This window comes from Prinia subflava, chromosome 4 (assembly GCF_021018805.1).
Source record: "Prinia subflava isolate CZ2003 ecotype Zambia chromosome 4, Cam_Psub_1.2, whole genome shotgun sequence".
Taxonomy (NCBI): Eukaryota; Metazoa; Chordata; class Aves; order Passeriformes; family Cisticolidae; genus Prinia; species Prinia subflava.
The window spans coordinates 4,028,203-4,040,307 of NC_086250.1; the positions used below are offsets into that span (position 1 = coordinate 4,028,203).

The 12,105-nt window shown below is 37.8% G+C and overlaps 1 protein-coding gene across 22 annotated transcripts in view; it reads left to right on the plus strand.

Moving 5' to 3' along the window:
* PLEKHA5 (pleckstrin homology domain containing A5) overlaps positions 1-12,105 on the plus strand; it is a 154,617-nt gene that overhangs the window by 14,298 nt on the left and 128,214 nt on the right. Inside the window, exon 4 of one of the 22 annotated variants that reach the window (XM_063395202.1) lies at positions 438-1,045. The exons of the other annotated variants lie outside the window; for them this stretch is intronic. Coding sequence (XP_063251272.1) covers positions 438-474 — 37 coding nt within the window. The 3' untranslated portion in view covers positions 475-1,045. Of the gene's footprint in view, positions 1-437; positions 1,046-12,105 lie in introns of those variants that run through there. 22 annotated transcript variants of the gene reach the window in all.

The window sequence follows — 12,105 nt, forward strand, 5'->3', positions numbered from 1 at the left end:
CTTACGACTTTATCCAGTACTTCAAACAACCTGCTGGTGATGCCTTTGAGGGAGAGCTGCTCCCTGTGATTGCTTTAGCTCAGTGATGCTCTTTAATTTGCCACATGCTAGTTTGAATTTCTTGCATCTGTGTGCTGCTAGGGACCAGCACTTCTCGTTTTACAAGGGTGGAAGGAGAGATTAACAACTCAACTCGAGGGGTTTTTGCTTTGTGGGGCTGCTGTCATTAGATTGACATAGTTTAGGTCCATTTGTATTTCAGACTCCTGTCTGTGAAAGACTGGCTGCTGTTATTTTGGGGAAGAATCCATCTAATTGATGAGATTAGGAGAAAATAACCTCTGAACGTGAAGAGACAAGCCAGGGGTTGAGTTGTTCTTTTATTCTCTGTTGGCCACCCCCATGGCAAGACCAATTCTTTCTTCCTTTCTCTCTAGGTCTCTAAGATGTCCTGGTAATGTCACTGTGAAATGACAACAGAAAAATACGACCTGTGGTCAGGGAATTCTTTTCTTCTTTTTTTTTTTTAAATCAAAGCTGTTTTATTTTTGTGAGGAGATAAATAGTGTTGTGGTCATTAGATAAGTCCCTACTGTTTCACAATGTTTTTGTTATGTTCTTGGTAAAGTTTTGTGGTTTCATTTGAGACTTCATGATACTCAGATGAAGGAATATTTGGTTATTGAATGCTACACTTTGATTTTCTCAGTGGATTAAAGTGGGTATTAAAAATAACTGTTAAAGGTATTGATGAAAAACTACAGTGCTGAACAGAGAACAAAACAGATTTTAAAATGAAAAGCATTAGTAGCTCTCATGTAAGCAAATTAATGTTAAGTTCAAATTAATACATTATGAAATAATCATTCTGAAGCAAAGATGAATGTATTATGGACTGCAAAACTCTGTTTCAGGAATAGCACTAAATACATTCCTTGAACAGCTTTATTAATACTGAGTTTTTTGCCATTGGACAGCATTTTTTACTAGAAATAATTTACTTGGGAGAGCAGCACTTCATACCTTAAATGTCTAGAAACGAAAAGCATAAACAGCTGTGTGTTGGTAGGGCATTGCTTAAAATACTCAAGTAAAAACTCAGGCTGTTGGCTGTGAAGGAGTAGGAACAGTCTATCTGTCACCTATCAGTTCTTTCTATTAAAATAAAATGAAATGCTATTCTTGTTGTTTAATAAAAGAATGTATGTGTGGTTTTTTTGTTGTTGTTGTTGATGTAATGATGTAATAGTAATTCCCAAAGTCCATTTGAAAATGATGGGAATTTCATCAGCAGGATTGCAACAAGTCTGGCATGTGACCAGCTGGGATTTGTGCGGCTTGTTTGTTTGTTTTTACAACATTTTGCAGCAATGCCAGTTGAATTTCTAAAGTGGGGGAATGGGGGTGTTGTAAGCACCAGGCAGTGCTGAACTTCACCACCTGGGCTGGCTCTGGTTTGGGCTCTGGAGCTGCCTGGGTGAAGGACACAAGGCGTGCTCAGCTCATCACTGCATCACTCATTTTCCTGGCCTAATTCTGTAACCCCAGCATTTATTTTGGGAAAGATCCAGTATTGTCAGCTGAGATGTCTACAAGAGTTTGTTTAGGTTTTTTGTTTCTTTTTCAATCAAGTAGAACGTTGGTCTTTTTTAGAAGCTTCTTTTGAAGCGTTCAATGATTGCTCCTCATGAGGTGTGATGATTAAACATAGCATCATTAAAACTTGAAGAAAAGCGCTGGTGTTTGTTTTTCATTTCAGTAGGAAAGGGTGGTTGCATCTGCTGTGTTTGTACAGCTCTGTGCCCTGGAAGACACAGTTTCTTCCCATTGCTGAGTGAAAAATGACTGGTGAAGGGCTCTGAGAACAACAGCAGTGTCCACTGAGCACCCTTTGGGATGACTTTGGGGTGTCACCTCTGTAGTGCTGCCTCTCTGCAACCCACTGGCAGCTCTGACATCTGTATTTAAGCAATTTATCTGCTCCCCTTTTCTCTAGATGAAGCTTTTCCTAGTCAGTGAAGGTGGATTCTCGGAGATTTGGGAGTAAGTTCTCATCCACATGAAGGAGGCTGCAACTCCTCTGCTCCAGGTGCACTCACAAGTTGCATCTGTTAGCTTTTGTCATCTTAAATAATTGAATCCAAAAGCAGAGGAATTTTTTAGCATCCCTAGAATTATGTGGAGTTTATTGGCAAATACTCTTTCTTCGTACACAGTTTTTTAATAACTCTAAACCTAACTTTTTTTTTTTTTTAGACGGGGAAGATGAAACTGAATACAGATAATTGCTTCAAACCCTGATCGCACCATAGACAGTAAAATCTTATGTCTGAGCAACACTGGAATTTCATCATATAAAAATTAAAGTTACAGGAAATTATGTTGCTGTGGAAAAAATAATTTGCTTTATTCCCACAGGCACTAATTATCAGGGCTCTAAACTGAAACTTGTACTTTTCTGCAAAGGATCCTTGTAACATAATCAAGAGCCACTAAAATCTCGTCTTATTTTTAGAGATAAATTGTGCTGTTTCACTGGTTGCTTTCAAAGTTATTCCAAAACAAAAAAAATTTGCTTGACTAAATTCCACATAATGGTACATTCGTAGCACTCAGCACTCAAATAAAAGAGGTGGGAATGGAGAAGAATGTCATTTCATAATACATTTCCATAATTTAGCAACTCAGCTTTACTATGTTTTTAAATACTTGAGTTTTTTAAATTTGCATACAAAACCACTGCTCGTGTTTGTTCACTTTTCAGAGCATCTCAGCTTTTCATGGTCTCTTTAGACCATGCTTTGTACTGCACAAAATACCATGGCAATGTTAGTTCTAGAGTTCTCTGGTGACATTGCTTTGAGCTATTTCTGATTGCTGTTCTGGGGATTCTTTGGACCACCAAGAATTGCATAAGACCATTGCTAGTTTGTAAGCTATACCTGGATATTTAATAATTATATATATATAGACTTGCTTGAGGCATAATAAAGAAGAGTATATAAATATTGTGAGTGGAATGATCTTTGAAGGTGGGATTTTGTTTTCAGTAATTTGCTTTACTCCTCTTACAGTGTTCATACTTTATGCTCATATGATTCACCTGGTTGTGTGGTAATGGCCAGGGTAATAATTTGGGGAAAACTGACTCATGTAAAACTGAGGAGGTGCAAGTCCCAAAAAAAGATAATGGCACAGAATAAGAGCTGCTGTGCATCAGTAACTATAGGGATGTAAATATTTTGTGAGTTACAGCAGTAAACAGGGAGCTCTGTGGGAAGAGGCAGCATCCCTCTGAAATGGATGCGTTTCTTCAAAATAAAACTTTTAATGGAGGAAAGAGAATAGCTACAAGAAAGATTGTTTCTCCAAATGCTCAGGAGTGGGATTGATGTGCATTCCTGGCAGGTGAGGAGAGAGTGATGAACACCCTACATGAAATTAGGACAGGAATTTACATACAGGAGCTGTTTCCTTTGAGCTGAGGAGAACAGCAGTGTTTTCAAGATATGACCTGTCTTGGCAGTAGATGAACTGAATAGTGTGAATTCATCAAAAGTTTATGTATCTTTGGAACCTGTTTTGAGGCAGCTGAAGTGGTTCATGTTAAATATTTTACATGGCTCAGCTCTCCCTTTTAAAGGAATTTTTTTTTCATCTAACCAAAATTAACCATCTGCTTGTCAGAGATCATTTTGCCACAAAAACGAATTAAAGGTTTTCTTTGTGGTGCAAGATTAATAGGTGGAAGAAGATGAAGTTAGAGGCCAATTGAAATATTTTCTTGGTTACCCTGTATAGGTAGTCAGCATTAAAAAAATATATTATGAAATGTGTAATGGCATTCTATAAATAATTTATTTTGGTAAATGCTTTTTCCTCTTTATATACTTGCTTATTTTGACTACTTAATTATTTTTCTCTTTTTTTTTTTTTTTTTTTTTAATGTGCCTGAGGAGAGGGACTTTTTGACTTTTTGAATAATAACCAAAAAAAGCACATCTGTGTAGTGTTAATACTGGTTCAAGGTTTTTCTCTTTTTAACTGAATTGTAATGTTTATTCTTTAGATACCAACTTGAACATGGAAATCCCTTTCTTTGCAGATTTTACCACTGTTTTCTTGAGAAACTGAATTTTAAAAAATATAACAATCTGTTTCTTATTTAAGATAACTAGGAAGAAAACTGCCCTCTCACTTTAAATGTGCCAAGGTGTGAATACTGAATTCAGTAGTAACACACAATACAGAGAGGTATAAGCTCCATGTTTTTTCAGACTTTCAAAGATTTTCAAATATGTTCCAACTGTTGTGAATTGTGGTGCAGGTTTTTGTGAAGTAGGCATCAAAATTAAAATTTAACTCTGAGTTAAATAAGCTTGCTTTTTTTGTTGTTGTTGTTCCCTGATGTGGTTTGAACAAAGGCAATCTGCAGGTAATAAATGCTATTTTATCACTTCAGCTTAGGGAGGTCCTAAATTTTAGTGACGACTTTGTGAAGTTGGATAAGTTGATTGTTTGGGTTTTTAAATTTTTTTTTCCTCTTTATGTTTCCTTTTGAGCCAGTATCTTAATTGAATCTTTTATTTCCACTTTGCTAAAATAAACTCGGAGCAAATGTTGCTTCTTGAATGGATATTCTTGTGGTTTGAGCGAGGAAACTCTGCATGCATTTAAAAAAACTTTATATGCATCTATATCAATGTTGCCTTATTGGTATTTCTGGTGCTTGGAGAGTCCTAAGCTGTTCAGGAGAGTGGCATTTTTAATAATTTGATTTGGAAAGTAAAAAGGAGATAATTCTTTTTGATTTTAGGTGTGCTCTTTTTTGTCACAATGCCACTGCTTTTCACTGACCTTTTCATGCAAGGATTTCAGGTTCTTTTAAAAAAGATTTCCTTTTCCTACTTGAAAGGCAGCACTACTTGCTCAGATTCGATTGACATCTTCATGATGCTAAGCTCATGAATTGACAGAATTGCATGCCCTCAGGATAGAGAAAAATGTAATCTATTGATATTCGGATTATATTTTATCACTTTCATTTAGGAGAAGAAGCAGAAGCTGTGGCCTTCATCCACAGTGCAGAGAAAACAGGCTTCTTAAAATCAGACTGCAGCTGGAAAAGCCAGGTGGCTGTAAAGGCTGTAAATGACATCTGAAATAACATTGTTCCAGTTCAGCATGTCTAGAAATACGAGCATAGTTTAATGCTAAAGTAGTACTGGTTTAACAGGAAAATGATATAATAGAACTGGAGACACAGAGGAGCTTGAAGGGTGATCAAAGATGGAAGAGCTTCATTTGAGGAATGCCTGGAATACCTCACTGAGGGCTGATGTGGAGAGTGCAAGTCTTCAAAGTTAGAAATGGTAGAAAGGCAAGTAAAGAACATATTTGCTGTATACTCCAATAAGAGAACTACCAGGAGGAATCACAAATGAGGAAGAGCTGGCCCTTGTGGCTGATGTTCCAGAGGTCTGGAAGAAACGTCTGTCACTCAGGAAAGTGCCTGAAAACATGTGCAAAATGTAGCTTGGGCTGGAAGTCTGCAGTCATGGAGTCCTGTGGTCACTCCTTGCATTTGGTATCCCACTTGTGAATCTCATAGTTGCCAACACAAGGCATCCCTGTGTGTCCCTCCTGTCCTGATGGGCTGTCCCAGCTGATCACAGCTCTGCTGTGTGCATCTAACCTGGTTCAGCAGCTCTGCACAGCAACCTTATCCACCAGGGTATAAATATTAATTTACTCGGAGTAAATGAGAGGAATGTTGTTTTAATTGTGGTGCTGCAGGTACTTAGAAATTGCAGAATATCTCTGACTGCTATCTTATCACTGCAGCTTTGATGGATGCTGTGTGTGCACAAAGCATTGGCTGCATGGGAAGCCTTAATAGTTTGTTTATAGTAATGTTTTGGCTTTAACTTGTTTTGAAAATAAACTATGTAGACAGGAAAATCTTACTGATCTTCCTACAGAAGCTTTACTACACACTGATATTTAATGAGGGAAACATAAAAGTTATGAAATCATTAGATGCTGTCTGCTGCCTGAGTATTGATTCAGACTGGTGTAATTGACTTTTTGCACAAAGGGGTTTGGGTGAGTGAGTTGGAACCTGGCAAAGAGATTTTCAAGCTGAATTGTTTTTCAGATTATAAATGGATTTGAAGTATTAGACTTGTACCTGCTTTCAGAAATCCTATGAGATCATTTTAGAGATAGTAGGAGATTAATTTAGATGATACAAGCTTGGGGAGGGTGGAGTAAGATGCTTACAACAGTCTAAATGACGAAATATTTACTTACTTGAAAAGAGAACCTGCTCTATTTTTTTCCCTTTCTTCCCAAAAGATCTGTTTTATCTAAGCACATGGGCATTTGAAGAAATGATTCTTTTCCAACTCTAGATCAGTACTTGGATTATTAGGAAGTATGTACCTTTTCTATGTTATTCTCTCAAGAAATAAATTCTTTAGAAAATGTAACAAGTGGGATACAAATGTAGTAGAGGTTTAATCATAATTTAGACAACATTTTCCTCAAAAGTTATGGATTTTTTTTTCCCTTTTAACTAGTGCAGCTATGAATTTGAGTAATGAATCCAGAAGCTTTTTTAGATATGGATCTCAATGTTGGTCAGGTCTGAAAATGAATTTCTGTTTTCCTAAGATAATATTGTCAGAATATAGAATTGCATATTCATAACATCTGAAAGCCAAATACTTACCTTAGTATTGCTAATAGTAAATCACTGTAGGTTGTGTGCACACAATTCCAAAATGGTTTGGAGGACAAGAACCCTCTGTTAAAAGGTTCTGTGAAAGGTTTAAAGTTTTGGGCCAGTATTATCTCATGTTATTAAACAAAACAAAAACCTGTGGTGTTGCTTTTCTAGGTGTTTGGAAGAGTGGAAATACAGATTACTGGTCTGACACAAATGATGGGTTTTGCTGTTAAACTGTGTTTATGGGGATAGACCTGTAAACTCTCTGAAAGGATGGGAATCAACTCCTAAATTTGCTGGATGTGCCACTAAAATATCTTCAAAATATGAAGAAAAAGCTATAAAGAGAATTTAGCTGATGAAAGCTGCTTAGTGTACCACCAGCTGGATTCCTGCTGTAGGATTAATGTGCTTTTAATGATTTCTCATTTGGGCTGGGAGGAGCAAGATTAGGAATAAGTATCTAATAGCACTGGAAACCTGGGTTCTCCTGAGATCTAGTAAACAAGAGAGAACTGAGTAACAAGAATATTGGAAACTAACACTTTTTAAATCAAGTTTGTTCATTTAAGTTGTTCATCACCAGAAATTAGGTTGTGAAGCTTCTAGCAACACTGCCTGAATTAAATCCTACCACATATTCAACAAAGCTCTTAAAGGCATTTGGTGGCTTTTTTGCATGGTTATCCATTTCTGAAAGAAGAATAAGAAAATAAGACTGAAGAATAGTTGAGTGGGTTTCCAAATGCTGATAAAGATCTTGCCATGCTCTTCCAATTTTCAGGCTCTTTAGTTTGGACTGGATTGTGACTACTCCTTTATCCAAAAAGAAGTCAGTTTAAATCCTGAGAAACAATAGAAGAATTGTTTGGCAGAGAAGTCAGCAGCCAGTATGCTGGCACTGCCTTCAGCTTTTTAAGCCAGGTTGCTGACAGCAAAAGCACAAACAGAACTTTAAAAAAAAAATTAAAATCTCCAGCCTTCTGAAGCAAGTCTAAAAGGGAAATGGAGTCCACTCTAGAGAGACTACAGCGTTCTGTGCAGTTACTTCAAAATTCTTCTGCATACAGTAAAGACTCCTGAAAACTATTTTGCATAAAAATAGTATTTGCTGTCTGTGCAAGCTTTTTAGCTAACATAATTACTTGCACCTAATCGAATGTGATGGCATGTCCACCTCACAAATTATTGGGGTGCAGCTTTCTGATTTTCATTCTCTACCAAAAACTCTTGGGACCTAATTCTTGCAGAACTCTTTGTAATAGCTGAAGAAATTGGAATACAAGAAACAACACAAGGAATTTGACATAACTTAGATGTCAAAGGCTGCATTTGTCAAAGCAGCATTGGCTCTCTGCCACTGTTTGATGTGGAATTTTTGGGGAGGTTTGAAGTGATGGTGAATTGAGGCTGCTTTAGGTGGTGACAGTATGAAGAATGAAATCAGAATAGGGGGAAGATGACCATGGATCTTCTTCAGGCTCTGCTGTACAATTAGGTATTGTAGAATGGCTTGGGTTGGGAGGGACCTTAAAGAAGGCAGGGACACCTTCCACTAGCCCAGGTTGCTCAGAGCTCCATCCAACTTAGCCTTGGACACTTCCAGGGATGGGAAAGCCACAGCTTCTCTGGGCAGCTGTGCCAGGGCCTCACCACCCTCACAGTAAAGAGTTTCTTCCTAATATCAAACCAAACCTACTCTCTGTCAGTTTGAAGCCATTCCCTCTTGTCCTGTCCCTCCAGGCTCTTAGAAATAGTCCCTCTCCACCTTTCCTGTAGACTCCCTTTGTGTACTGGAAGGCCATGATTAGGTCACACCTAAGCCTTCTCTGTTCCAGGCTGAACAATCCCAGCTGCAGTCACAGAATTACACAGACTGGCTATGGGTTTGCCAAGCTCGGAGTTAATGGCTCACTCCAAGGAGAAAGGTGTTCAGGATTCTTTTTTTCTTTGCTCGTATTTTCATTGTACCTTTGGAACACTTTGCCAGGATTGGTTCGTCTTGGCTTAGATTGGCTTGAAACTACCAAAGTTATCAGTGCCACAGATTCCTTTTCCCGTGGTCATCGAGTCTTTCCTCTTTTACAATATTTTTCTGCAATCATGCAGCCATAGGGCAAGTCTCATCAAACTGAAGATGTGTCAGTTGTAGGACCAGTTTACAGTGAGATATGAGCTGATGTGAACCTGGACCACTTTCCAGAAGAGCTGCTGCAAATACCAGCTCCTCAGACAGTTTCAGTTATTCAGGGAAAAAACTTTTATGCTGTCATAGGCTCCATCTGCCTTAAGAGGGTTTGTTAATGCTGAAATGTTTCTCACTAAATATCATTCTGCCTGGTACTGCTATATGGGGGAAAAAAACCCTGACATGTAGAATTGCTTATAGTTTTTATGCAGTGTTTTTATGTGCATACTTAAGTAATGCCAGCTCAGTATTTCCCTGCAGTTCTCTTGTGTTTCTATTTATACTTACAGTTTTCTTTGATTAACTAAAACAGTAAGTAGGTGCTATTTCTAGCATAGAAGGCATATTGAAATAAAGATGTGGAGATATTCTTTGAAGTCTGCTTTTAGGGCTGCCTCCAAAATCAGCAGAAACTTCAGAACCCAGCAAAACTGATAATATTGTTTATTGAGCTGAATGACTTGCCTGTCTGTTCAGAGAAGTTTTAAAAATAATGTTGTTGGGGGTAGCTGAAATGGAAGATGAGTCAAGTTAAAAAGTAGCTACTGACAGGAATTAATCAGAACTGTAGAATTTACTGCTCTGGTCTAGCAATGTGTGTTGAGATCTTAAATAACTAGAACTCTCTGAAATGAGTGTAAAACCTGTGGATTACACTTGTAGGTACAAGTCTAAACTTTTAGGGACTTTCAAACGTGACTTTGGGACTGTGGGAAGGCCACTTCCCCTGTGTGCTTTCTCTTGACTGTCACGTGTGTGCACATGTGAAACAAACTTGGATATTTATAGTTTTTTGCCAGTTCTAATATCAAAAATTCAGATCTTCTCCTGGACTTCTAAATCACAGCTAGAGACTCAACTATAGAAGAAGTTAACGTAAGAAAATGAGTGCCAAGCTGACTGAGCAGGTAAAGATTTGTTTTTCAATCAAGGAGGGAAGCACCAAATATAAAGTAATGGCAAAAGGAATGTTTACCTTGGCTACAAGTTCCTGGGGGAATTTGAATCTTTAGCTTGTCTTTGACTTATTACTGTAATTGATTAAAACTAAACAAAACAAAACCCCCAAACAACAAAAGAAGGTGACTTCAGAAGTGATTCAGCAAGGCATTCATCACGTTGATAAAATAAAAGACCATTCATTTAGCTGACTTGTTTGTAAGCACTGGTTTTTCTCCATGGATTATTTGATGTGTCTGCTGGTTTTAAAAGCAGAAAACATATTCTGCATTTGATCCACCTGTTATCACAGCATAGCAGTAAATATATGGACCTCTGTGCCTAGAAATAGAGGGAGCATTTCTGACTCAGTACCCAGAGTTTTGTCAGTTTTGGCAAGATGAATTCAGGAAATGGTTGTGCTTTGAAAAATACTGTCAGAAACAGTTTTCAGTGCAGCAGCTCTGTTATTGGGAATTGACAGCTGCTGCTGCTGTTGCTGCTAACTCTTCCAGTGCTATTTGACACAGCAATATCATTTTGTCAGCAATGGCAGGGGCTTTTGCCAGCTCTTGATGATAAGGAAATGTAATTATCCTTGAGAGGAGCATAATCTGTGACCTGCTTCATCTCGGCTTTTGACCAGAGAGGCCGTGGGGTCTCTGTCTTTGAAGATTGTTGAAACTTGACTGCACAAGGTTCTAATTAACCTGAGCTGGGTTTGAGGGGCTGTCCCTGCCTGGAGCAGGGGGTCAGAATAAATGAGCTCCAGAAGTGTCTCCCAGCCTAAATCATTGGGTGATGTTTTGTCAGTGAAGCAGTGGCTCCTCTGTAAGAGGATAATATTACAGTATTTTTTCCCCATGGACATCAGCTTGTGGCTGAGATATGGAGGATGAGCACTAAGTGACAATGTAACAGCAAACACAGATATCTCTTCTGAGAAATGAGTGGAGATTGGGGTTTTTGATGTTTTTGTGGTTGCCAATACCGTTGTAGGTTACAAAGAGTTGGAAATGTCTCTGAAATTGCAGTTTGTTCAGTAATGATGGAAACTGGGCACCCTTGTGGATCCCAGTCCCAATGAGAGGTGATTTTCAGTTTAGTCCCCCTGAATTAAAAATCAAGACACACCAGGAATAAACTTAAAGTTTATTATTGTTTAAGTTTATTTAAACTTAAAGTCTTAACAGACTTTAAAATCCTGGCAGTGAGTACCTGGGAGGAAAGTGCAGCTCAGACTGAGGTGGTTGACTCAGAGTGAGTTCAGAGCTGACTGATGTGATGCATCTGGATTGGGATGGGTACTGGGAGCAGGCACCATGCCCAGGCTTCTCACAAAAGCTGCACTTTGACTTTATTTGCCGTGCTGGAGTTTGCTGTGATGTTAGGGAATGCTTAAAGACCCCCTCATATCCGAGTGGATGTGATGAAAGATCAATATTTAAATACAAAATAAATTTAATGGAAGTGGGTTAAGGCACCAGCTTGTCCTAAACGTGGTGAACTGTGAAAGATAAATCTATGGTGCTTTTACTTTGTTTAGTGTTTTTAGTGGGTTTTATTATGTTTATGGAATTTTAAAAAATTTTTTTTTGTAGCAAGGATAGTTTCTACTTCCTATTAGTTTGTAAATTTTGTTTGGAAGTGCTAAGTGCTTACAGTAATTATTAAGGAATATCTTCTCTATACTACATTGAATTTGGAATGTAGAATTCCTCAGTTTATATAAAAAAAATTGAAATAAGTCTTAGTAATCAAATTATCTCTTTTAGGATGCAGACCTGTCAAGGACAACCATTTTTCCTACCCTTGTGCTTTACTGACATCTCAGGAATAAATAGATCAGTAGAGGGAGCTTGGTAGTGTCTTTAAATTGTCTAAAAACAAGAGCAGCCAAACAAAACAATCCAATACTTGTGTACCTTCTTGGGAGAGCTTTGTGGTGCAGTAATAAAAATACACAGTGAGGCTGCAGAGCAGTGTGTAAGTTGTCTCATTTCTGATTTGGTCCAATAAAATATTACTTCATAAGAGAGAGGAAAAGATATTTTGCTTTTTGAACACTCAGTCCCATGGATGATGATGATATAGTTTCTCATTTTTGTTTTTTTTTATTTTCTTTATGGATAGACAGCAAAAGAACTCAAATGTTAAAGTTTGTTCTTTTATGCCTTTTTCTTTTACTTGTAATGTGTTTTTGTGCTTTTATATGTGCTTGTGTATGAAGCATTTGATGCTAAATCAT